Source organism: Abrus precatorius, unplaced genomic scaffold (assembly GCF_003935025.1).
Source record: "Abrus precatorius isolate BTA unplaced genomic scaffold, Abrus_2018 Scaffold11, whole genome shotgun sequence".
Taxonomy (NCBI): Eukaryota; Viridiplantae; Streptophyta; class Magnoliopsida; order Fabales; family Fabaceae; genus Abrus; species Abrus precatorius.
In genome coordinates, this window is record NW_020874303.1 from 4064583 (window position 1) to 4092093 (window position 27511).

At 30.3% G+C, this 27511-nt stretch overlaps 3 protein-coding genes across 6 annotated transcripts; 1 reads left to right on the forward strand and 2 right to left on the reverse strand.

Moving 5' to 3' along the window:
• The first annotated feature begins 217 nt into the window (after positions 1 to 217).
• LOC113855276 (ubiquitin carboxyl-terminal hydrolase 14-like) lies at positions 218 to 7827 on the forward strand. 4 transcript variants are annotated; one of them, XM_027486845.1, is made up of 20 exons: positions 218 to 439; positions 521 to 692; positions 810 to 922; positions 1010 to 1346; positions 2174 to 2268; positions 2524 to 2657; positions 2739 to 2795; positions 2879 to 2956; positions 3266 to 3320; positions 3406 to 3447; positions 3807 to 3887; positions 4271 to 4469; positions 4546 to 4603; positions 4691 to 4813; positions 5234 to 5322; positions 5428 to 5517; positions 6344 to 6511; positions 6605 to 6723; positions 6827 to 6956; positions 7111 to 7827. In XM_027486845.1, the coding sequence occupies exons 1-20, from the start codon at positions 344 to 346 to the stop codon at positions 7287 to 7289; spliced, it is 2415 nt and encodes an 804-aa protein (XP_027342646.1). In that variant the 5' UTR covers positions 218 to 343; the 3' UTR covers positions 7290 to 7827. The 4 variants fall into 4 exon arrangements, with proteins under 4 accessions (XP_027342646.1, XP_027342650.1, XP_027342647.1 ...); XM_027486846.1 differs by having other exon boundaries at positions 267 to 439; positions 3406 to 3440; positions 3806 to 3887; positions 7111 to 7578; XM_027486849.1 differs by lacking the exon at positions 2879 to 2956 and having other exon boundaries at positions 250 to 439; positions 7111 to 7614.
• A 912-nt stretch (positions 7828 to 8739) lies between these two features.
• LOC113855478 (cyclin-D2-1-like) lies at positions 8740 to 11446 on the reverse strand. Its single transcript, XM_027487124.1, has 7 exons — positions 11285 to 11446; positions 10634 to 10720; positions 10429 to 10536; positions 10138 to 10327; positions 9738 to 9841; positions 9409 to 9636; positions 8740 to 9291 (listed from the first exon to the last, which is right to left on the reverse strand). The coding sequence occupies exons 1-7, from the start codon at positions 11444 to 11446 to the stop codon at positions 8740 to 8742; spliced, it is 1431 nt and encodes a 476-aa protein (XP_027342925.1).
• Positions 11447 to 15914: 4468 nt separating this feature from the next.
• Positions 15915 to 17708, reverse strand: LOC113853637 (transcription factor MYB41). The gene is made up of 3 exons (XM_027484122.1): positions 17576 to 17708; positions 17125 to 17254; positions 15915 to 16773 (listed from the first exon to the last, which is right to left on the reverse strand). Exons 1-3 carry the CDS (start codon positions 17706 to 17708, stop codon positions 15915 to 15917), a joined length of 1122 nt encoding a protein of 373 aa, XP_027339923.1.
• Between the last annotated feature and the right edge of the window lie 9803 nt (positions 17709 to 27511).

The window sequence follows — 27511 nt, forward strand, 5'->3', positions numbered from 1 at the left end:
TTTAAATAATGTCATACTTTAATTTAACTCTAAATAAAATAATTATGTTTATTTGATTTTTTTTTATAATTTGGGCAGGATTAAAAAATTACAAATAATATTTTTTTATTAAAATTATAAAATTTGATATATTAATAATATTAAATATAATAATTTTTAATAAAAATTATGATTTATTAATTTTGTGTTATAAAATGGATATTAGCAATACGAAAGTACTTATACTTAACTCGGGGGCAGTTGCTTAGGGCAAACACTGATTCTGATTCTCTCTTCCATAGCAATCTAAAACCTTTCTCACAAATTCTCTCTCTGACAGTGTTGCTTCTGCTTCAGAACGATAATGGAGTTGCTCCGATCAAACCTTTCCCGGGTTCGAATCCCCGAGCCTACCAATCGCATATACAAGCAAGAATGCTGCGTGTCTTTCGACACTCCCGTAAAATTTTCTCTTTCCGTTCCGTTTTCCAATTTCCATTTTGCTCTGTGTCACTCAATCAATATTTGTGGTGAATTTCAGGTGTCAGAAGGTGGATTGTTCATCGACATGTTCACTTTTCTCGCGTTTGGGAAGGACTTCGTGAGTTGGAATTTCGAGAAAACTGGAAATCCTGTTTACTTGCATGTGAAGAAGACTAAGAAGTTGGTTCCAGAAGATAGGCCTTCGAAGAAACCCACTCTCCTGGCTATAGGTGTGTGTGCAATATTATGATAATTTGTTTTGTATGAATGCATGATTATTTGCTTCACTTGTTGCTTAAATTGAAAGATTTGTTATTCTTTTATGAGTGGTGTTTTTTAATGTATAGGTGTTGATGGGGGATTTGATAACAATGAAGCTGAATATGAAGAGATTCATAGTATAGTTATATTACCTGATTATGTGTCTCTTCCGTTCCCTTCGGTGGAATTGCCGGAGAAGGTGACTGTTTATTCTCTTTCCAGTTTTTGTTTGGAGAGGAGTTGTGTGCTGGGGATGAGTTTCGTTTATTTGTGAAAAATGTTTCAGGTGAGGTTGGCTGCTGATGCTATTTTGTTAGCTGTTGGTGCTGAACGGAAGGAGCAAGTTGCAGCTTGGACTGCTGATAAGAAACGAGTTAGTGCCTATGCGATGAGTTTACAGCAGATTGACAATGGTGTTGTTATTCCTCCATCTGGGTGGAAATGTGCGGAGTGTGATAAGAAGGAGAATCTTTGGTTAAATCTGACTGATGGATTGATCCTTTGTGGGAGGAGAAATTGGGATGGAAGTGGTGGAAACAACCATGCTGTTGAACATTATAAAAAGACAGGCTACCCTCTTGCTGTAAAGCTTGGGACTATCACTGCTGATCTGGAAGCAGCAGGTGATGCCCCTTGCAGTGTGTTTTGTTTTGACATTCTTATGCTCCTATTAATTTCAGTGGTTTGTTTGTAGAGCATGGTTTAATTTGCAATCATGAAGGGGTAATTATTATGCCCTTATGATTGTTTCTGGTCAATGAGTATGTTGTTTGCTTTTAATGGTCTGGCCAACTGATTGTGCAGTTCTTGCTACAGTGTCTTTTAACTACTGTGGTAGTGGGTGTCATATCCTGATTACCAATATTTAAATTTCAATTTGAATGTTGCAATGCTAATAATAGCAGAGTATTTCCTTATGTGAAATAGACTAATAGAGGATGCAATTAGAATGTATTAGTCATAAACCTAGCCAAAATCTCTTACATTTCTTTTTTCCTTTCCCAGAAGTGGGATGGTTAAAAGTTAGCTAGTTTGCTAAAATATGACGGAATTGTTTTGAAGTAATATTAGGCTTGGAAAACGCTATACAAATATAGATTCTGTTTGTAATATTTGACCATTGCAAAGAACCATGTTTCCATTTTTTGTCCCCACGTGTTACTTGTCCCAAATGGTTTATATGCAGTGCAATGTTCTTGAATATAGTATAGCATATACTTTGAATGCAAGAAGCCTATTAAGCCGTTTTTCAATGATATCATGTTGAAGGGGCAAGGTTGAAATTTGTTGTCAATCAAGTAGTTTGTTATTTATGGTTCTTATACCTTCTATCCTGAATAAGTTATTTAAACTATATAATTTAAATATACACTGTGAATTAATGCTGAATTATTTTTATTTATTTATTTGGTATTGTGTGCTAAGTATGGATAATGTTATGGCAGCTCAGATGTTTTCTCCTATCCAGAGGATGACAGTGTCTTGGACCCACTTTTAGCACAGCATCTGGCTTTTTTTGGCATTGATTTCTCATCACTGCAAAAGGTTAATTCTTTACCTTAAATTGATATTTTCCACATGGTACTTGATTACCCATGGAGTATGATTCTAATATTTGGGTCAGCTTCTTCCCCTTTCTAAACAATGAGTTTATGTGATAGTTATATATGGATGTTTAAGCAATTGACTTTTGTTGTGTTACCTTGTAACATACTTTGTATAAGAGTATGCTTACCTCAAATAATATGCTGTTTCAAAGTGTCAAATAATTCTTTTAAATCATCAACTTGTTACATTCAGACTGAAATGACGACTGCTGAAAGAGAACTTGACCACAATACCAATTTTGAATGGAATCGAATCCAAGAAAGTGGACAGGCCGTGGAACCAATTTTTGGACCTGGATATACAGGATTGGTCAACCTTGGAAACAGGTAGAGTAGGCTCTTGATGATTTCTTCTTGTTGTAGTGCGCTTGTTTGATGAGTTTTTGCTTCCTCTTTTTTCTCTTTCAGTTGTTACTTGGCAGCAACAATGCAAGTTGTATTTTCTACACAATCCTTCTGTTCACGGTCTGTTCAGATCTCTAATTTTCTTTAGATCTGTTTGGATCCTGCTTGCAGTTACTTCAGTGTCTGTTATGATTGCATCTTAGGTACTATATAAACCAAAATCTAAAAAAGGCATTTGAAACAGCTCCTGCTGATCCAACTGTGGACCTGAATATGCAGCTGTAAGTTACTAGATTGTTTTAGTCTACTAGAAAAGTAGAAATTGATATAACTGTATCACAAAAGTGTAAGAAGAAACACATTTTTATAGAAAAAATCCACTATTCTACTTTTGACATGGTTAATAAGTATTTGGTTACTAATGTAATTAACCCATATATGTAGCAGTAGTTTTACATTCAAGTAGGGCACTCTGTTTGCTCCATAGAACAATGTATATCAATAATGAGGAGATGCCTTCAAAAAGGATTTTTTTTTTTTCTAGAAAAAATCTCCAAAAGAGAAATGTTAATGATTTCCATCTTATACAGGACCAAATTGGCTCATGGTTTACTGTCTGGTAAATACTCTATTCCACCATCTGAGGTATGTACCCGTATCAGCACATTTATCTTGAAAATTCGTTTATATTCTTCCTCTTCCTTTTTTAAGATTACCTTCTTTCATTCAGAGTGATGACTATGCAAATGTTGCTACCACATCTACAACTTTGGTAAGCTTTCTAGAACTTTGGTGACTAAAATTCCTATTTAACTTATACAATCAAGAACATTTAAAATTTTTAATTGATCAAGTTCCACGGTGAGCAACATCATTCTTTTAAGGGGAATGCAGATTATATGTTGTACTAGTTTCAGAAATGAAATGATTTTTTAAATGAGCTTTAATCAGAATGGGTTGAATATGCTGCATGTTTTTAAAATGAGGTTTAATCAGAATGAGCAACATCATTCTCAACTTCTCATGTATTCTATGATAGAAATTTCTCTGTTTCATCTTATTGTTTCGTATAACAGTGAGCTTTCTTGTCATTTTTTCTGCTTGCCCTGTCCCGGTTTTTTCAAACACTAGGAACAGGAAGGGATACCCCCACGAATGTTCAAAGCTGTAATTGCTGCCAGCCATCCTGAATTTTCATCTATGCGGCAACAGGTATGTTTATCGACTTCTTTTTTCTGAATGAGTTAATGGTATAAGAAGTGTCTGATATTATTCCATTTGATATGTCCTGCTACTTAGTTATTTATGAATATGTAGCCACACTGTAAGGAAGTAAAGGATGTAAAGAAAATATCAAGTTAAGCTGGAATGATGTCTGCCGTTATGCTTGGTTACCTGCACTTGTTATCATAAATTTAGGCCTCCTAATACATACTTTTGGTTTCTGATAAGCCCCAAAGTATATAACTTAAATTATCTTGATTCAACAGAAGTGGTTCCACCCATACTTTATTTTAATATATTTTTCTATTTGGATTTTGGAGATGAATGTGTCTTTGCTGTCTTCTAACAATTTTATTCCAACTCAATGTTAGGATGCTTTAGAATTTTTCCTTCACTTTCTTGACCAAGTTGAACGAGCTAATACTGGGAAAACTGAACTGGATCCTGCGAGGAGTTTCAAGTTTGGTATTGAAGATCGAATCTTGTGTTCATCGGGAAAAGTTGCGTATAATAAAAGACTTGACTATATTCTTTCGCTGAATATCCCATTGCATGAAGCAACTAACAAAGGTGGGTGTTTTTAGTTCTCAACTGAGAAATCTTAGGGTCTTGTATTTTATACCTTTTTTCTTTTGTGAAATTTCAGAAGAATTAGAATTGTTCAACAAACTGAAAGCAGAGAAACTTTCTGAAGGAAAGGAAGTGTAAGTTCAGATACTTAGGAATCTTACTGTTTCATTCATTTGTTTATCCAACCTCTGCTAATTATATTTATTCTTAATTTCTGATAGGTCTGGCAATGAGATTGTACGGCCGAGGGTGCCTTTAGAAGCTTGCCTTGCAAATTTCTCATCCCCTGAGGAGATACATGATTTTTACAGCACTGCCTTGAAAGCAAAGACAATAGCAATGAAGTAAGCATTAATGCCGTTCATGTTAGTTCATTGGATAGTTATATAGGGTGTTTCACTATTCTGTTTTGGATTATTGAGAAATTTAGTCTATTGATGTCATTGTCTTGGGTATAGGTGAAGCTATTAAGAAGGATTTATAGGTCAATAGTTTGTATGTAAAAACATGATTTATGGTAATATTTTGGCTTTTGAATTGTGTACCTGACCGAAAAGGCTTGAGTTTCGTTATAATGTTATTGTCTTAAGCGAATAAATGATAATCATCTGCAGTTAGGATTTACTTTATAATTCTTATTTTTTACTTTTACTTTAAAGTAGCTTTTAAGATCTAAAAAAGCTTGGTCTAATGCTACCTAATTATGTCTTTATTAATAGTGCATTGAAAATCATCTTGATGCTGAAACATTATTTAATCTGTAGGACAGCTGGTCTGACATCTTTCCCTGATTACCTGGTGTTACACATGCGGAAATTTGTTATGGAGGAGGGATGGGTACCCAAAAAACTTGGTACGTTGTGTATCAATAATCAATATGTTGTGTATATAGATGTACCTGACATTATTTTTTTCCCTATATCTCTTTATACATAACTAAGAACTTCTCTTCTTTCAGATGTGTATATAGATGTACCTGATATCATAGATATTAATCATATGCGCAGCAAAGGTCATCACCCTGGGGAAGAGCTTTTACCAGATGGGGGTATGTATGTTTTTCTTGTTCAGGAGGTTATAAGATTCCAATAGAGGAAAATAGATAATTTACTTTGATTACTGAGTCCTCAATTCTAATATATAACATTTTTTACATGTTGCGTTGGTCACCTGCTATTTCCTTAGTGGAATTTGTGTTCTCTGTTAGGAAATAAACTTTATAAAATTAGTGGCTTACATTGATAATATTGTTTCATTTTACATACGCTCCTTATGTACATTGACTTGGTTTGGTGAGATCACGCTGGGATTGTTGGGCAACCTCATGAAATTGCTGAAATTGGATGATTTGTGGAATCTTGATGAGCCACCGTGTAAATGACTAAGAAACAAATTTTCAGAGGAAAAAATAACCCATGCCCACCCCCAAGCTCTGTGATCATTTCCCATTTCTGATCTCTGGAAATCTGAGTTTTTGTTACACTGAGTGGTGCTACTACTGGAGTTCCTCTTTCGTCTAAGACTTATTTGAATTTTATTGAACTGGTTGGTGCCATATGGGTCTTCATCAGGGTGTTGCCCTTTATCTGCATTGTAAACTTGTCGGTTGGCTGGGTGTGACTCTGGTGAAGCACCCACAATATATATTTTTTGTAACATATTTGGCCTTGGCCCTAAAAGACCAAACAATTACAATCTTTCAGTCTTTCACCCTTGGCAAAAGCATTGTTAATGTGTTACAATCACACTATTTTTTGTGTCTTCCTCTCCCTTCCAATCCTAGGGAGGATCTAGATTTTAGCTAAATAACAAAAATATCATTTTAGCTGGAATAAAGCTAAAAGTTGCCAAATCTATTGACATTTGTTGCACAGTACCCGGTGAGGAGGATTCAGACGAACCTTTGGCCAATGAAGACATTGTCTCACAGCTGGTTTCCATGGGCTTTAACCATATTCATTGTCAGAAAGCTGCTATAAATACATCAAATGCTGGGGTAGAAGAGGCAATGAATTGGTTACTATCTCATATGGACGATCCAGGTTTCTCTTAGTTTTTTTTATGCAAAACAGTTCCTTTAAGCCAGTGGCTTCTTAATACAAGAGATAATAACTGATATATCTTTATTTTCATAGATATTGACATTCCTATCTCAAAAGGGCAAGGCTGTGACAGTGTTGACCAATCAAAAGTTGATACTCTAATTTCATTTGGATTTCAAGATGATGTTGCTCGAAAGGCACTGAAGGCATCGGTAATTTTCTCTTACAATATTTTCCCTTCTCTTCTGTCTGTGGGATTTGGATGGTCCTCATTGTCCTAAAATGTTTGACTTGGTGAAAATAATTGCTCTGTAGGGTGGTGACATTGAGAAAGCAACAGAGTGGATATTTAGCAATCCTGATGCTTCAATTTCCAGTATGGATGCTACTGCATCAAACTCTGAATCTGTTCCAAATGATGCCAACTTACCTGATGGAGGAGGAAGTAATTTGCTTTTAATACTTAGTTATTATGACGTTGATTATAATTGAATCTTGAATCATCCAAAAAAAAAAAAAAGTTTTCGAGTGTTCAAATTGGCGTTATTGTTTTAACAGCGGATTTTTAATGAGATTTCTCTCGCTTTGGTTTTCCACAGGATATCGACTAAAGGGTTTTGTTAGCCACATTGGAACATCGACGCTGTGTGGTCACTATGTTGCACATGTCTTAAAAGACGGTAGATGGGTTATTTTTAACGACAATAAAGTTGGGGCTTCCATTGATCCTCCCAAGGACATGGGCTATCTTTATTTCTTCGAGAGGCTTGATGTTTGAATCAGATTGTGTTAGGTATTGAACATTGGTGAATATTTATATTGTAAAGAGGCCCAGTGCGTTTAAGAATGTCACAATCAGCAGCTACCAATTTGTGCTAGCGGGAATAGACAGATACTATCGTCGTCATGGTGACATGGTAAACCTCCCTCATTGGCCGCCTCATTACTTTTGGGAACTGGAACATAGATACCTTTCTTCGATCTTTTAAAAATTGCAAATCCTGTATTACATTTCTTCCCAATGCCAAGGAATCTTTATAATTAAACCCATCAACTCAACGAGTTTCAGCATGATAAATGCTATGAATGAATGGATTACATTTCAAATAGTAAGTAATAGGAGGCATCATGTGCTTTGAGAAGCCAGTGTTGGAGCTTCTTTTGGTCTGAATGTTTACAGTTTAGGAACTATATATTTTTAAAACAGAAGTTAAAGATACTGTAATTTTTTAGAATTTCAATTCAACCACGTTCTGCGATTCAAAATCATTTAATGCAACTCAATAGTTTGTAAATGAAATTTAGTTCACTTTGTCGAGCATGGTTTGGAAAATGCAAATTATCTTATTTTTAGGATTTATTTGCTTTCAGTTTATCTTCATTTTTTTTCTCATTTTATTTTTAATAATTTTATTTAAATTTAGTCAATTTTAATTTAAATGTTAAATTCTGAACTTTTTATCTAAATGTTGAATTTTGACTGTAAAGTCATTAATTTCAATAAAATTCATGTCTTTATTTAAATGATTTTTTAATATTTTTCTTTGATTTAATTCTATTTTATTAAATAAAATATAATCTATTATATTAATTTTCATTATATTTTTTTCTTCATTGAGATGCTAGTTTTACTATTTCCAATTATAATATTTTTATTTCTTAAGATATATATTTATTAATTTTTGTTTATATTTTTTAGATTTAAATTTGTAGAAGTGATAATGAATTACGAAAAAGATGTCTGTTATTTGAATCGATCAAGTTTTTCGGTTTCAAAATCTGTCTCGATATTTATGATATAGAAATTTGGTCCTATATATATATATGTATAAAGTGATAAAAAAAAAAAAAGTGTATTTTCATCAAGAAATAGCAGGATTTGAATTGCTTATAAAAGCCATCATTTACACTTCACGCACAGCTCATTCGGATATTGAAACATGACGCAGAAGAATCGTAGGCAGGACAGCAACAATCAGGCGGTCTAAAAAATCAATTATGGAGAATAAACACTCACTGAAACGGAATTCGGGAACCACAGTTGCAGTGTAATGCTATATCAATAGCGACAGTTCAATCGGCATATTATGAATTGCACGGTCCACAATCAATTTCTGGACCGCCGCCAAATGGAAAGGGATTAGAACTACATGATATATGTAACAGCAGTTAGTGTTCAGTGTTTGATCTTCTCTTTAGGATTTAGTATTAATAGGTGTAGAAACTAACTAAACGATGCTGCAGTTACAAAATCCCCCGTTTCCTAGAGGTTTATCGTGTCCAGTCCCCCTTATTGTTTCAGGACATCGAATGCTTACTATTCTGGGGTCATCTACCCGTGCTTGTGCCTGTGCCTGTGCTTTTGCTTTTCCATGTCCTTTTGCTTTTGCTTTTTTATGTTTTCGTTCAGCTTCATGTTCCGTTATGTATTCTATAATATCTAGCTGCGTACTAATTGGCCACTTTAGGTGAAAGTTCATTAGCTTCTTTGGAACAATCTGTGAAACTGGTCCCTCCTCCTCCTCCTCTTCTTCCTCCTCTTCCTCCTCCTCCTCATCGACCACCATCAATGCTTTGCCCTTCTCCCGTCTTCGTTGGTTGAACTCGATCTCATCTTCAGTTATTTCCGGCACCATCCGTGTCTTGCCCTTGTCCTGTCCTTGTCGGTTTGTCTCTGTCTCTGCTGCTACATCTTCTTTAGATGCCTCCACGACCCCAGCCTTGTCCTCCTCCTTTCTTCTTTGTTTTGCCTCGGTCTTGACTACTAAAATTCCAGATTTCTCTGCAATAGAGACGCCCCTGTTTCGTCTTCGTCGGGTTATTAACTGAGCCTCAGGTGCTTCTTCTTCTTCTTCTTCTTCTTCTTCTTCTTCTTCTTCTTCAGGATTATCAAGCACCAGGGCCCAAAAGGGGGCTGCCCTGCTCTTGTTATGTTCTTGCATGCTTGACTCAATCTCTTCTGCCAACTCTTCTTCGGATGTCTCGGCTGCTGCAACTTCTTCAGCATGCTCCAGGGATGCCGCCATTTTGCTACCAGACATAACAATTCCTGATTCAGTACGTATCTCAATGTTCTTTCTAAGACAAAGTTCAACCAGCTTGTTGCAACACTCTTTCTCCTCCTCCTAGGAAAACCAGGATGATATATAAAATTGCTTAAGGCATAATTTGTAAATCTGTTCAAACAGGAATTACGACTGTGCATTTAATTTTTCATTTCATTTACCTTTTTGTCTATTGAATCATACTCATTGGGATATGCAATTTTGGTAGCAGCCAGAAAAGCGGACATTGCAATAGTAGAAGGCGTGAATAGAGTGAAGGGGTGCTCTGCAGCAAATTTTTTTGAAAAGAACCGATGTTCTGTAAGTGTCACAGTGGGAGAGACAAATGCTACCAATATATTTTTTAACACACTCTTCTTAATTACTTTTTGACTGAAATTTATTGAGAAATGCAGAATTACATCGATTTTAACTTTTGATTTAAACGAGCCTCACTCATAATTTTATAGTTTCAAATAAATTTCAATAAATAATAATAAAGAGTGTATTAAAAAAATGTTACCAGGACTTTCGTAAAAAAATAAAATAAGACTCAACAAGTTGATTGTGATGCCAATTCACCTCCTTGAGCCTGGACTATGATCTCATTGATGCAACGGCGTTTGAAACCACCAATCTTTTTGAAGATGGGATAATGGTGGTCTAGAAAGCAAAAGGGAGTTACAGATATCATTCGCCAGTCAAGTTCTTCGAGAATTAGAAGCTCCATTTTCATAATCCTCTCGTGTTCGATATCAACATATTTGTCCCCCTGTGTAATAAATCAGCGCGTGTAGTCGTGTATTAAACACAATGAGATTAAATTTAACGTGGTTTTAATTCCGCAATATAGAGTGTCGCGCACAGGCTTACCAGAAGCTCAGGGAGATAGAACTGCTTTGTCCTCATCTTGGCGGAAATGATGAAGCAACATATTGCAATCAAACGAACTCTTTCAGTCAAAGTTCCACCGGTGATATCCTTAGGGAAACCAGAGAGATTTATCACAAATGAATTCAAAGAACGATGGATAAACAAATTTTAAGATTTCAGAGGCGAAAAGAAAAAGATATATTACTTGAATAAGTTTCCTGGAAGCAAAGCGATCGAAATAGTTCACTGCTAGGTAGGGAATATATGCATCGGGATCTTCGCGCTGCGAGAGCTGTGCGAAGCAAAACACGCAGAAGAAGTCAACATAAGTCAACAACGACAAGATTAAGTAAAAGAAATCAACAGGTTCCTTTCACGATTACAAAGATAAATCCGAGCAAAAAGAACTAAACCAGAGAGCGAGATTTTCACACATTAACACATCCAAATGAAGATTCAAAAAATTATGCACAAATATTACGTTCTTGCTTTCCACGAAAAGGAAAACGTCCAGGCCCTAATGCAATCAATATATCGGAAATTAAACACAATAACACTCACTTTTTCTTCCTGTTTTCTACGTAGCCAAACGGAGACGAAAATAAGCCATAAAATACAGCCTAGAAAACAGATCGCAAAAAGAAATTAACACTAGCGTAGCAAGCACTTTCTTGCACGGATGAACATATTTCGATTCTGTTTTCTGAGTATCCAAACAGATGCATATGAAAATGAGCTGGAAACTAGAAACAAGAATCGAATTTTTTCAGGAAACAAGCAGGTTCTTGCATGGATTTCAAGTTTCATATTACGGCTAAAGGAAACAAACGGAAACGTGTCTACGATTCACACTTACCCTGGCGATTGTAGAAACGGCGTGCCTCCGTAATTGAATGGTGTAGTTCCTTGAGTAGTAACTCCTTGCGGCCATGAAATCGATCTCGGTGTCAAGGTATTTGGTTATAGCGTCAAGGTCCCTGTAAGTAGTTGGCTCGGGAAACTCAGTGTCGGATTCCATCGTCAGAGAGCGAGAGAGAAAGTGGAAGGTTGTTTGTTTCCCAAGAAATTGAGAAAAAAAACGAGAAAGAAGAGAAAGAGAGAGAGAGAGAGTGAGAGAGATGCGGAGTGTAATTAAGCTCAAGGGTTCGGCTTTCTCTCTCTAGACAGTTATTTGTTACCAACGGAAATAGAACAAAAGCGCGCCAGTTTTTAAACTTCGCGATACGACGTCGTGCTGTTGCTGAACGCAACGACGTCGTGCTGCTTGTAAACGCAACGACGTCGCTCTGCCTCTGCTTCCGTGGAATTCAAATGTTTAACGATCGACGAACAGAATAATTCAATTTTAATTTAATTTGTGTTACGTGAAAATATGAAAAGAAGAGAGATAATCATATTCCTTAGGAAATTAAGTGATTTTTGTGGGATGACACAGTGATATTATCGCAACAGTTTTTCAAAGTCATAGATTAGATAACAATAGTGTATTTTAGTTATAGCAGCAATTTCCGTTCTCCAATACTGCGTTGAACCACTTTTGGCATTGAACATGTAATTCAAATATAGGGAGACCTAACCTACCTTGTTGTGAAGAAAGACAAATGCTTTGGTAACATGCTAGCATGCAGTATATAAAATAAAGAAAATATTAGCAAAAGTGTTTAGGATTGATTTTCAACCTTTAAAAGTGGTATAATTTCAATAAAAATATAATAAGCATGTATTATTTTTAAATATTTAAAATTAATTCAAAGATTTGATATTAACAATATTGATAAAATTATGTTCTTTCATGGCCAAAGATGTATTCACTTTGAGAGAAAAATATGTAATAAAGTTCTTACATGTCCGTATAGGAAACGTAGGACTAATAAATTTTTGCTAAAAAGAAAAAATATAAGAATACAAAAATTTAAGAGTAAAACCTCAATACTCTTTGAGGAATAATTGTTTTTTTTAAGCTTATCCAATATTTATGATTCTAATTGTGAATTCTGTTTTTGTCCAAAGTGTATATTAAGAGTAATTTTAATTTTCCCCTCTTTTTTCTTTAAATTATCCTATTAACTAAATAAAGAAAATATTAAATATATTTTATGTTTTTAAAATAATAAATACATATACCTTTTTAAATTTAATTTTTACTTTGCAAAGTAATACAAAAATTAGAAATATACAACAAAGCTTGTATATTAAACCTCTTTCTATTGTGCTAAATTATATAAAATGTAAATAGTACACAATATAAAGAGTCACAATACATATTAATCAATAAAATTTTTGTAAACTTCCTGGCAGCATAATTAAGATTATTATGAAAAAGTTACAAATTAGGTTTTAAAATTAAAAAATGATAATTAAAGTAATTAAATTGTAGTAATATAAATAAAATCATTTTTCAGGAAATTACAAAAATCCCATTTCGAAATTAAATTTGTTAACTGCAAAAGTTGCTCATTAATCCATTTTGATAGGGTTGATGACATGACATTACTGTCAAAGTGCATGAGAAAAGAAGAGTGAGATAAAATAATTTATAAAATTTTAATGTGTGTGAAAGTAACATTATAAAAATTTATTAAATAATATTTTTTTATTAAAAATTTAATATTTAATATTAGTAATATAATGAATTTTATAATTTTAATAAAAAATATACTATATATAAATTTTTATTGTGTTTTTGGACATGTTAAAAACAACTGAACAGCGTATATTCACTTGCTGAGTTAGCGTGGGTATGATTTGAGGTCAATTTGTTTAACTTCGTCCCGCACTTTTCATTTAAATAACTCGTATTTAAATTATTTAATGATGACTTTAATGTTTTTATATTAAATAATATATTTTTACCAAACATATTTAGTTTTCATTGGTTAATTTAACGTTGTGATGAATACTGATTTAAATTTATATGCGATGTATACTGATTTCTAAATTGTAATTGATTAATATAAATTTGAATATAAAATATTTATAAGTATATACGATGGGATTTTATTCCTTTAACTTAAATATGGTAGACGCAGGTAAGTTAGCGTTGTTTCATGTTAACTTAAGTCGGATAAAAACCAACTCCATTCCCCAACATTTTGACTATTCTATCGACTAATTGTAAATATGAAATGATTTCTTTATTAGTAATAATAAGCTCTTATTTCTTTTATGAATAATTTAATATGAAAAATGCTAGTAATATATTTTTTTAATTCACTCTTTTTTTAAAACTTATTGAAAAATAAAAAAAAATGAGAAAGAAACATTAATTTAAAAGTGACAAAAGGACATATTTTTTTATAATTTTCAATAAATTTTAGTTGATAATAAAAGATGTATTAAAAAAAATTTGTTGTTAGTATTACTCATTTAATATATACGATCATAGATTTCTGTTAAAATTTATCAAAATAATAATAATAATAAATATTTTTTTAACATGTATTTAATAATATATAACAAAAACTTACGAGTAGTAATTATTTATTAAAATTTGCATAGCATTATAAGGTCTAATATAAATATTATAAATTGAATTATTTTATATTTTTTAATATGGTACTTTTTTAACGTGTATTTTAAAAAACTGTTAATAAATATTAGCATAACTTCTGATTAAGAGAATTGCAAACTGTTATTAATTTTTTCCTATTCCCCTGGGAAGGGAGACGAAGCAACTTAGGCAAGCTATCGAACACAGTTCTTAAATAAATAAATAAATAAAAATAACACATTTTAATCAGCACGTGAAACATACAGGTAGCAGAGCCAGGTGTCCAGTTCTCATGAGCTACAATTATACTTATGCTTTTAGGAAATTTGTATTGAAAAATATATTGATATATTTTTATCATAATTTTAAAATTACTTTTAACATAAAAATAAATAAATTATTATTAATATCAGTAAAATATCGATCAGCAAGGTAATATATATTTATATACACTGAGTAGAGTTAAATTTATCAGTTTTAGCAATATAATTCAATAATATAATATACGGAAAACATAGGATAGTGATGTACAGTAATACTCATTTGAGAAGTTGACATTGGTAGAATGGCTGTAGGCAGTAGGAAAGAGTCAAAGCTTTGAACGACAAGTAGATGCGTAGACGGAACTTGGGTGCCTCACACATTAGCCTTTCCCGTTCACTGTTCCATTCAAACCTATCTCCATCCTTAATTTCTAGCTTTCAATTTCTCCCTCACTTTCCTCCAAGTGGTCCCTTCCCAATATGGAATGAGACAGAAATTGAAAAACCCACTCCAATTAGAAAAATGTCACACAAGTTCCTTATTGAGAAATTAAAAGGATATAGCTCATTGGGTTAATTTATATATATCTACAAATATTTATGAAAAAAAATGAAATTTAAGCACAATTCCTTCTTTTTTTAAATACTGAAAATATTTATAATTTTATAAGACAAACTTGGCTAATTCTAACCGTTATGAGATTCTTACAGCATTCAGGGCTCAGGCAGTGAGGAATGTATTTAACAAAATTTTTCTTATTCTTATTCTTATTATGACTTATATGACATAAGTTTCTTTAAAGTGAGTTTTTCTTTGAATAAATATATAATGATATTCAAAATTCTTATTTAGTACAAATATGAATTTGGTACTAAAAAAAATTCTTGAAATTGATTAGATAATAAATATTAACAATTTTCATGTTTTTTTAATCATGATTTTTGTTCTTTTTTCCAAATTAATAGTAACCACGTACGTTATTCGTATTCAATTCGTGTAAAAGCATCAACCAAGGTTAAATCTACTTAATAAGGGTTAAATTCGATCATATTCTAAAATAATTTATATTTTAAATAGATGTCACATGGGTAAGTCGAACCAAGTAGCTATTGGTTTAGGTTAAAATCATATTATTCCTTTTATTTTATTTTTCTTTTGAGAAATATTCTCGAGCTCAGTTTTAATAATTAACATAATTAAATTTTTAAAATTTCTCATAGCCAATTAACTATTTTTGGGACAGATAATTTTTGTTCGTGGTTAACATATTTTGACAATTATTTGAGATCACACGTGTTCTTTACTTATATGCCACCTATAATTAGGTTTAAATAGGTCAACTTCTAAACTAAATCTCGCAGGGACAAAGTTAAAGCTCTATTGAACAATTTGAATTGTAAACAAATTTATACATGTAATAAATAGCTCGTTTAATTGTTCTCTTATAAATTTTAAGCGTTTTTAACTAAGTTAATTTACATCAAGACATTAAAAAACCATAAGACCCGATTAGAGTAACTTATAGAAAATCAAACATTCAAATTCTCAAAGATAAATGAAACGAATAATGTATATTTAAACATGATAGAGAAACAAAAATCTTGCAAGATGAAAATATCAACTAAGCTAATAAACAGTAATAATCTCTTAGATGTTGAAACAAAGTCTGAAATGAAATAAATTTCAACGTAGGGACAAATCATATTACAGCACAACTTCCAATCGAGTTCAATTACAAAAGTCCAGAGTTATTCAAGCCATTTGAGATGTTATACATCAACATGTTGCTGCCGTAAGTGTCCCTTTCATCTTCAGTGGTTCCATTGACGAATGTCGTGGAAGATGATGAATTCAAAGTACTCGGGCTAGAAGACGATGGTGTGGATGATAACAGTGAGCTTAAATTGAAATTTGGCACCCCCTCATTGTTACATAAAATCTGATTTTCCAAGAGATTGTTGATGATGGAGTTGTACTTGGGAGAAGAGAAACATTGTGTTCCTGATGATTCGGCTTGATTTTGATCTGATATGTGATTATGACCTCCATTATACTGCCACAAGTTTGGTAGAGCGTTAATTTGTTGGCTAAAAGGAATTGTAATTGGAGAGATTTGTTGCTCTAGTTTTGTTTCTATATGCAATGGATTAGACTTAGTACAATGGTTTTCTTGAATTGAGACTTGGGGTTGGTTTGGTTGGAAGGTTTGGATAGAACCAAGTTGTATTGGTTGGGAGCATTGGGATTGATTTTGCAATAAAGGGGTGCCACCAATTTGGTTATTTTGCTGGTAATTATGATTTAAAACATCTTGGTTTTTGCTTTGACATGATAGCAGAGTGGTGAGTAAACTTAGTAGCTGGCTTGGATTTACGTCTCTTCCCATCCCTGAAAGGCCAGGGTGGTTAAATTGGGGTGAATTGTATAAAGATGAGTTCAGAATGGAAGCTAATTGTATCACATCAAGGCGCGGTGTGTGAGTCACTGGATCAATCCCCATCTTCAATAGCTTTTTCTTGATGTGGGTATTCCAATAATTCTTGATCTCATTGTCTGTTCTTCCTGGCAAGTTAGCAGCAATTGTAGACCACCTGTGCAGGACAGAAAATTTTCCATTTAGATAGCAATAATTAATTTCTATGCTACATAATGACAAAAGAAAATACTGTTTGTTATTGGATGCATCATTGACTTTGTATAGTTGCCTAGCTACCATTCTAATTAAAAATGAATTTTATTGCTTCACACAATTTAAAGTCCATGCATTAGTTGGCGATTCTGTATAGCATACATGCAAATTCAAAAAAGCATCTCTTTTTTAAAGTATTTTTAAATTGGAGTGAGGAATAATCATGTACCAACAAAAAAAAAAAGTAAGGACTAAGGAAAATAACATAGGAGGGGTGTTGGGGGATGAGATTATAGTCTTGATCATCACTTACTTGTTTCCCAAAACACTGTGTAACTGGATGATGGCTTCTTCTTCTTCCAATGAGAATCTCCCCCTCTTTATATCAGGCCTCAAGTAGTTAGCCCAGCGAAGCCGGCAACTCTTGCCACATCTTTTTAGTCCTATTATTCATCATGAAAATGGAATAAACACGAAGGTTCATGTCAAGTGCCACTTCATTTATAACTAGGAAAATATTAATGCCAACCTTTAAAGTTGTTTTCCAATATTTGAAAATGATAGTGTTTTATTAAAAATATTAATATTTAAAGGCCGATGTTAACAAAAATGTAGTACTTACAAGAATAAGAACTCTAAACGTTAAAGAACATGTGTGTGTAGAGATCATGGAAAGGGAAAAAATCATGAACTAACAAAAACATAACCCCAAGTTTTATTAATGATTAGTGAAGTGGCTTTTGGAGAAGCATAGCAAAAATTACCTGCATTTTTGGGAAGGGTTCGCCATTTCCCATGTCCATGTTTCTGAATGTAATCGGTGAGTTTCTGATCTTCCTCCGGCGTCCATGGACCTTTCTTCAGTCCATTCTTTTCGTTAGAAGAAGGCTTGGTCATGACGAAGAAGTTAACAAATCACACACTCTAACTCTATTCGTCTCTGATGGATATTGCTTATAGTTTGAGTGTCACAAAATCACAAAGAGAGAAAAACAGAGAAATTAACAAAGGAGCTTGCTAGGTGTAGGATCGATGATGAGTGGGAATGCGTATATAAATAGTAGAGAGCTAAGTGGAAGGCAATCTGCCTAAGTAACATGTTCAAGTCAATGGGATTCGGTACCGTCCTTTCACTCCTATGTTTATTACCTGTTGGACGTGTCTTAATGTCAAGAAAATTTATAAAGCTTCCATACACTCCGACATAGCACGAGTAAGCTAAAAGACTCGAATTGCAGTGAGTTAACTTCAAATTTAAATTTCTATTTTTAAATAAATCCCAACAGCCAAGGTAAACAAAATTAATGACGTCATAATAGGATAAGGATTAATTAGTATTGTCGTTGCTATAAATAAATCAAGCCTTAAATACTTATAAGTTTGACATATTAGTTTGAGAGTTGTTGTGTGTATTTTTATTAATCTAATTATTGAATTATAATCATTTGATAATTAAATTATTTATATTTCATTTTATAAAATTGCAACACAAATAAATTGGTAATTAAATGATTTTTATTTTCATACATTTTAAAAAAATGTGACAATAATATTGATATATTTTAACGATATATTAAATATTTTTAGATCTATCTTTTTTATAAACATCATTTATACAATAGTAACTTAGAAAAAACAATTTAGATATATAATAATCATCTTAATCGGATAAAAGAAAAAAAGGAATATGGAACATCAACTTATTAAACTTCAACATCTTAAGTTAAGAATGAACTGTATATGAACTAATGCTATGTTAGACGATTATTGAAATAAAAAAGTAGGAAGAATATAAATAAATAAATAAATAAAATTTATTATTTGAATAAATTAAAATAAATTTTTGACTTGTTTGAATAAGTATTTTTTAAAATAAATAATATTAATTAAAATATAAATTTAACATAAATTTTTAGAATTTTCGTTTTTTATTTTTAATATTATAAAATTAAAATTTTATTTTCAAGCAACTACAAAAAAAAAAAAAGCGAAAATTTAACGCTTCTCCCTTCCCTCCTCTCATTTTTTTATGATCTATTTCTTCATTTTTATATTTCTACCTGCATAAACGATGAAATATACTCTCTCGATCTTTTCTTTCTAAACATAGTGCAAGAAAATGAGCTCGCTCTCTTATCAACCGATCTAATTTCTGCCTAACGCACGCTAGTTTGAGACTCTCACCACAACCTTATTAATTAATAACGCTACTTGAATATAACTTTTATAGCCATAAGCAAATATATAACATTGAGTTTTTCAAATGAATTTATTAATCCATAGTTATAAATTTTTAAAAATTTCTAATTACTTTCTTTGTTTTATTTTGTTTTGTTTTAAGTTAGTTAATTACTGTAATTTAAAGCTTTTTAATTAATTAGTTAATCCTTTCAATTGCCAAATAAATTAATCAGGCTCCTTCTCATAACAATTGCTATGCAAATGTGTACTTATGAGTGATAATTAAATACAAAGAAAATTTTAGATGTTCCTTCTTATTATTCTATACAATTTAATTGAGTATGTACACATCACTTATATGGGTCATCCTACTATCGCAATAATTATATTTTTAATGTTACCTTGTCATAATACGTGCAGTTAATTAATGAGAGATCTGAATTTAGCAGAAGGATTAATATTATATTTTGGCCAACTTAAATCTATAGTGAGGGTGACTCTCACGTTAATATCCATCTATAATTGAAGAAAATGAAAGATACCCATAAAAACTCAGAAATTACTTAATAAATCCCCTTTTTTTAAAAATAATAATAATGCAAATACGACGAACCATTTTCCTTGTATAGATTAGGAGATGATTAACCCAAATTTCAACACAACGTGGAGTGATTATCATGTAATTTTTTCTAACTGAAACACAATCAAATGATACCTTCTAAGAATAAAATTTATTGATTTGTTAATTAATATTTAATCTACTTGATCCCCTCCCAAATGAAAATGATAAATGAACTCATAAATTACTGCCTGAGCATATATATATATATATAGGAATGCAGTGCTATTAAATTAAAAATACTTGATAAATTTGGTAAATATATTTAAAGTCGCTTTCCTTTCTTTTACATTTTTTTCTTCCCTAAATTTCTTGTGTCATGAAATACGTAAGCATAATGCATGCAAAGACGATTGGAAGAATAAAAAATTGCATGCAAAAACTTCCAGCTAGAAATATAAAATTAAATCAAGGACAAACTAGTAATTTAATGTATTTCTGCCAAACAAAATGACTGATTTTGACCAAGTTATTGCTCCCTGTACAATCCACATCACCATCTATTTTAAGATTTTTTTTTTGAAACTTATGTATTATACAACATAATATATATTAATTTTTTATGTCAACTTAATTTCATTAATATATATATAACATATTATAATATTGATATAAAATTATAATATTAATATTAATAACTTAATTTCTACCAAGTAAACAGTATATTAATAAAGATTAATCTAAACTAAATTATTAATGTATACAACTTTTTTCAGCAATTAAAATAGCTTATAATTAATTGTATAAAGTTAAAGTATGTAGCTTCAAACGAAAAAATTAGCAAATTAAAGATATTTTTAATTAAACAATATTATTAATATATTTTCATCATAACTTTTACTGTTTCTTTAACATAATTGTCAATAAAAATTTTGTATTTATTAATTCTTAAACTTATACTTTAATTACATCGATTAATAAGACTCTTAATTTTATATTTAATTTTAAAACTCATGTGTGCACAAATAAATTATTAAAAAACTTGTTTTCATCGTTTAGATGTGTTTAATTTACATTTTTTTTATTGAAAAAACTTCTTATATAAAGTTATTGTAAACATGTACTGAGTATTGTATATTCTTAGATTGTTACCAAAAAGAAATTTGCATTCTTAGACATTAGTGCTTCGAGAAACAAATGTAAAACGAAGAAAAAAAAAAAAAAAAACCTATCCGGAGACATTTCTGATAAATTATCCTCCATGATCACAGGAGCAGTCTACCGGCGATTGTGTATGATCAACAGAATAACGCAACGTTAGTCCAAAACTGACGCTACCATAGACTGTGCTACAGTACAACGTTAATGGGCACCGATACTACCTACGTGGTCATGCCGAGGTGAAGCATATAACTGGCCTGAGCTGGTATAGAAGATTTTTACTGTGTAATGTTGAACTTCAAATGTCACCCACACTGCAAAACGTGTTCTTCTCAGCTACTCTATTTTCAAACGCACATATAACTCTGAATTGCCTTGCAATTAATGTTTTGACTTTTTATTATGTTATTATTTTCTTTCAACATGTGACTTTGTGAACAGTGTGCGCCTTTTACATTGGGTTTTCATTCATTGCAGATCAGGCTCGACACGTTCTCTTTGTATGAATAGAAAAGTTCTTCCATACCTCACACATGAAGCATTCTTACATAACAGGGATTTGTTTAATTTAAGAAATTTTTTTATTCTTATAAATAATTTTAAAATGTGTCGTATTATATTATGTATACGCATATTGATCTACAGAATTCGAAGGTTTTAGCATTTTTTTTATCCACGACTAAAAAAGGTTTCTCAAAACTAATAACAAATAATAGTTTTTAACCATAGTTGAAACTGTTGTTGCTTCTTCATGTTTGCCTACATTTTTTAAATTGTGTTCAAGTAACAGAATATTGCTATCAGCGTGTAAACTAGATTAAATTAAATTTTATTTATCTAATGTCTCAAAAATTGTTATTATTTATTTTATTTAAACAATAATTTTATAATTAATATGATTATAGGTAAAAAAAATTGTTGTTAAAATAAATAGACAATTTTCACTTAAATAATACAGTCTAAACAAATGCTTAAACTTCAGACAATATTTGTTTTTTACTTTTAAGAATAATTTTTTAATGTTATTTGAACAAAAAATGTTGCAGTGTTATTTTATATATTCTTTTAAAAATAAAAATAAGATAATATTTTTACGATTATTTATATAAACAAAATGCAAACAAAACTAGTGTTATAAAAAACTAATGAGTCCTAAAATTTCTAATTTTGTTCTTCAAATATATAAGTATATGTCACCATTTTACTCTTGAAGATTTTTCGTGATCTAGTCCTTTAATTACGTAAAAATTAAAATGTTATCAAATTGGTACATTTTTGTAAGATGGACAAAAATGAGTGTTATAAGAGATTATAATTAAAAAAACTATAAAATATGTAAATTATCTAAGACTAAAAGTTTAAAAACTATATAAGTCTTGTTTTTAATTTAATATATTAAAAAAGTATGTTAAATATTATGTTTTTTGTATTCTTTTTTCTTACTATTCATTTATTTATTAATACTTTTAAGAAATTTTAAATAATAACTAAAATGTATTAAAAATATTTTTTCAGCACTCCTCTTAAAGGAAAATATTAAAAATAAAGTGTATTGGTAGCTTTGATATCATTTTACACTAACAATCAATATTGAATTTAATTTGGACGATAAATTAGTAGTGTACCAAACTCTCTGGTAAGTGACAAGACCTTTTTTTTCAACACCACTGGTAATATTTGACCAACTTAGAGGCTTCTACAAGCTTTCTAAATGGATAGTAAATTTATCTGTTTCTGTTTTGTATATTATTCGTGTGGAAACTTGTTCTGTCTCGTTGAATTTCAGAGAAGAAACAAATGAGTGGAACGACTTGAGAGAGCATTTAAAGAGAAAATAAACTTTATTGCTGCACAAATAGATACTGATGTTATAGAACTTATTTCAGGAAAGGAGCTGAAAAATGAACTCTGCAGTAGGTTTGTGACATCAGTAACCAAATTTCCAAATAATTCAATGTAAAAGTTATGATAATATTGCAACTAATAGGAATTAGTATCTCTTCTCATATCTTACAGCACAGTCGCAGAACAAGAAATGTGACATTCTTACTTGAATTTCACCTCCACATGTTTGAACAGATTAAAAATAAAGAAAGCGGATAAGTCGTATTCCACGACCACAGTATGATTTATACTATTTTAGTATATATTTAAAATCGGTTTATATGTTCTCTTTCATAATGTAAGTTTAGAACGTTCAATACACCAGTTAATTTTAAAATTATATATACGTTTATTTCTAAAATAAAATACATGGGGTATTATACGAAGTATTAAATTAATTATAATAAAATTATCTTTAAAATTATAGAGCGTATAATAATAACAAATCTTTTTAACTTTTTTATTTATTTAATAAACAAATATTTTTAACAAACTTGTTAGTATTTTCTTTTGAATTTTACTATTTTAACTACTAAAATTGATATCAAATATGACATTATGTACCATTATTTTTATTTTTTAAAATTTTTTATGCACACGTTAAAAGTATAGTTTAATTTAGTACATGGTAAGCATAAAGATTTTCATATTATCAATAATTAGAATGCATTATCATATAATTCTTATATTAATTATTACATAAATTATTCACATCAATATGATAATTTATTATTGAATAATTTTACATATTTAAATTAAGTTTTAAAAAATATACTGACTATAAATATCTAATTTTTAATGTTTTCCTTTTATGTTTTGAAAAGCAATCCTGAGAGAGTCAATTTTGTTGAATTAATAGCATAATGTTACTTTCTCTTGCGCTTGAAAATGAAGCGAAACGAATGGCACATTTGTTGCTGTCTGGTGGAGTCTGATTTTGCCGCCATTATTTATATTTTCTGAGAGCTTTACAGTTTCGAAACCCCGTTTGTGAACTTGCATTGGGTTTGTGAGAAAGATTTGAAAATTTCAATTTTACTGATCAAATTCGCTTTCTTCGCTGACTAAGTGAAAAATGGTGCCCACAGCAGCAGTATTTACTCCATCCAATCATGAAACCATTATTGCTAGGAATCGTTGAAAATCGACTATATTCTATTGTCAAATAATTAATTCTACCACAATAATCCGATTAGTCATTGCTTGATTGATGTATTTCAACATTAGTTTTCTTAATTAGAAAGAGACATCATTTACATGCCAATAAATGGTATCTTTGCGTTTCAAAATTAAATACAAACGAGTACTCTAAATTAGATAATTAAAGAAATAAAATATTAGTGTATATTTACCCGTAATTTTAAATATATTTGAACATATTTCTTAATTAAAAAATTTACCTTTATTTTTAACTATTATATTTAGCAAGACAAAAAAATAATAATAATTCATTTTATAAAATTAAAAAAAATATTTCTAAAAATAAAATTTCCCGAACATATATTAGATTAGGTGGATTAATCATATCAAGCTTATTCTTGTTATAGTTGTAAGGTATGGGTCGAATTCAGAAGTTAGGTAATTTGCAGTGTTTAAATTCACTGTTTGTTTGAATGGGGGAGACGGGGGAGTTTGTTTTAAATAACTGTTCGTTAGTTAATTTCCGTTTTTAATATATTAATATAGGTTTAACTGTTTTTCATCTCAATAATTTCTTGATGTTATTAGTGAACTAGCTTGTTAAGCTTAACAAGTTTTTATAAAAACTTAAAGTTTAAGCATAGTTTTTTTATTAAATAATTTTCAAGTTAAGTTAAGTTCAAAGTAAATTAGATTATAAGTTTGAGACGAATCACATCATTTATTTTTTGTAGTACGTCAAAATAAATTCATCGTGTATATTAAAATTAAGCCTAAGATAAGTATAATTTTGAAAATGTTTACAGGTCTTAGGTTTGATTTGAAATGAAAAACAATATAAAATTTAAATTGAGAATACATGTAATTTAAAAGTTTTATTGAGAATATATAATTTAAAACAACCGGAACCAAAAGTTTAATTTAATATAAAATGTGCATGCTACGTAACATAATTTGAGTCTTTCTAATTAATGCTCTAATTTTTTTACGAAACTAATCAAAGATCGAAATGTTTTCCTAAAAAAATATATTAAATTGCATTAAATTATAGTGAGAGATTTATTAATGATATTTTTCAATTTTTTATTTTTAATTCTTTAATTTATTTTTGAAATGACACGAATTTTAAGATAAAAAGTTACTGTAAAGTAACAATATTTAGTTCCAATATTTGTTCATGTCGCGTTCTCTCTCTAAGTCTTTTTTATAAGACATTTTTAACTAAATTATACAGATTGATAAAAATAGTTAAAATTAATTAAAAAATTTTATTTTAAAATTTTTTCTAAGAAAATAATTTTATTCTCATGTAACCCTATTAAACTTAACTTCACCGTCAACTTCTATACTTTTTAGTGTTAATTTAAATTTATTTACCACACATATCATTTAGAAGTTAGTTGAAGATTTGCACCATACTTAAATATATTTTGTACACGTGTAAGTCTAATGTAATGTGAATTCACTAAATTTGTTTGAATTTCAAGTTGATCATATTAAATCGTTTTAAATTTCAGAGTTTCTAATCAAGATTTTTTAATTTTTAGTTGAAACATAGACCATAAGAACATAAGCTTGTAATTAGTGTTGTCTATTTAGACCGAGTGTCAACAATTAATAAACAAGTACATTTAATTTTGATTCTATCATTCATCATTAGCTTGCGCGTCCCATTTTACTACTTGCTAAACTCAGTAGCACGTATATTCACCACCATTAAATTTTACTCGATTAAGCAATTAACTAGACCATATGATCCTATAGTGGTTGGCACCGCATTATATACGTATAGTTTATAATTGTAATTTTTTATATATGTATGTGTCTAGTTCCTCTGCATCAGATTATTCTACTATAGAACAATTAATAAACATATCCATGAAACAACATATTACATCACATAATCTTTCAATCAATTACACGGAGGACACTTGGTGACTAGAAAACCAGAACCTTCGTATCATACGTAACTAGTAACCCACCTAGAGTCTAGTCTTGTAGCTTCTAGCTTCTGCTTCAAGCAAGATATATATACTTATAAGAACATATTAAGATGAAACCTTGAACATGCAGAAGCATAGAATCTGGAATGAAGCAAGCAATTAACGGATCCTTTTCAAGTGAGATCAGAATACAAAGAGTTTGTTAACCAGAAAAACGAACACTTAAGCATATGTTGCTGAGTCATAGTGTGTTTAGGTGAGGGTCTCATCCACGTATACACATAGATGCGCGTACACTTACAATTCAACGAGTGACTTTTTATTATAATTAATCAAATTTCGAAGAAAGTAGTGAAATTTTCAAATATCGCATGATAAACTTTGATATATCGTCAGTCCCCCAGTCCATGCCTTGCATAATTAATTGTTGTTTTGAATAATTTTTCTTTTCAATTTAGAATTGACAATTTTGTCGGTAATGAATGAACAGTGCAATATACACAACTTGCCAACGTTTTTGTGAAATGCAATATCCTAATTTTAATATGTGATTTTAAAAGAAATGAAGATTATAATATAAAAAGTGCAACCACTTTGTGTTATTTATTGATCACTGAGATCTTGGGTAGGTCTGCACTTCTGATAATACTTTCGGGGTCTTGATCGAATTAATTAATTAATCATATTTCTTATAGTGTGTCAATAAATAAACACATGACGAATCTTTCATGGATAACATATTTCTTTTTAAAAATTGGAGTCAAGTTCAAAGCCGTATATTGTCTCACTTGTCAGCTACCTATATATACTTTATTCTCATCTATATATATAAAAAAAGACAGCAAAATTTTATGTCTCCATCTCGTGTCACAACCTAATATCTTCTCATTTTTCTTTCCCCAAATATACACGCTTTATTTTATCAGCCACCCCATTATATATTGATTGTAGCTGTTTTCATTTTAACAGTATAAAAGGATTAATATATTGTCCTTTCATTTTCTTTGTTTCTACAATTCAATGGCCTTCCATCTTTATAATGATTGATAATTTGAAATAAATAAATATTTAAATATAATTGTATCTTGGATAATTCATTGAATATTTTTTTACAAATTTTAATTTTCAAATTTAAAATCATCTTAATTTTATGTAAATAGTAAAATAATCTTATGTATTCTTTTAAATAATAGGTTAATTACTTTATTCAAAAAAAATAAATTGAGTCAAATATCCATTATGTCCAGAAAAATGATTAATTTTTAAATGTTAACTAAAATTTTTAAATTTATACTGATCATTGTATACACAATATTATTTATAATTTTTTTGTCAAAATTTAAAATTAAAACTTATTATTTTATTCTGTATATACTCCAGGTATTTGGGTCAAGTGGTATCGAACTTTCCACCTGACTACTGGGCTTGGATCAATTCAGATGGTACCATAAAGTAATCCAGATCCAGCAAGTTGTGGGCTTTTACCAAATGTACGACGAAAATGGACCAGAGGATTTAGCTTTAATGGATTCTAGGCCTCTCTACACCTTTTGCTGCGGACTTTTTTTTAAATTGCATTATGACATTTTTTTTAAATATATTATTTATAAGTAATAAAATTTTAAATGAATTTTTATCCCTCAAATATTTATATATTTTATTCAATTTCTCATTAATTTTTTCATATAAATCTCTAAAATTTCTTTTTCATTTTCAAATAATTTATTTATTAATAATTATTTATATATTTATCTAGTAGCATATCATGTGTTTCATACAAAATAACATAAAGTTGATATAAATAATAACGTGAGATACCTTATTTTTTTCAT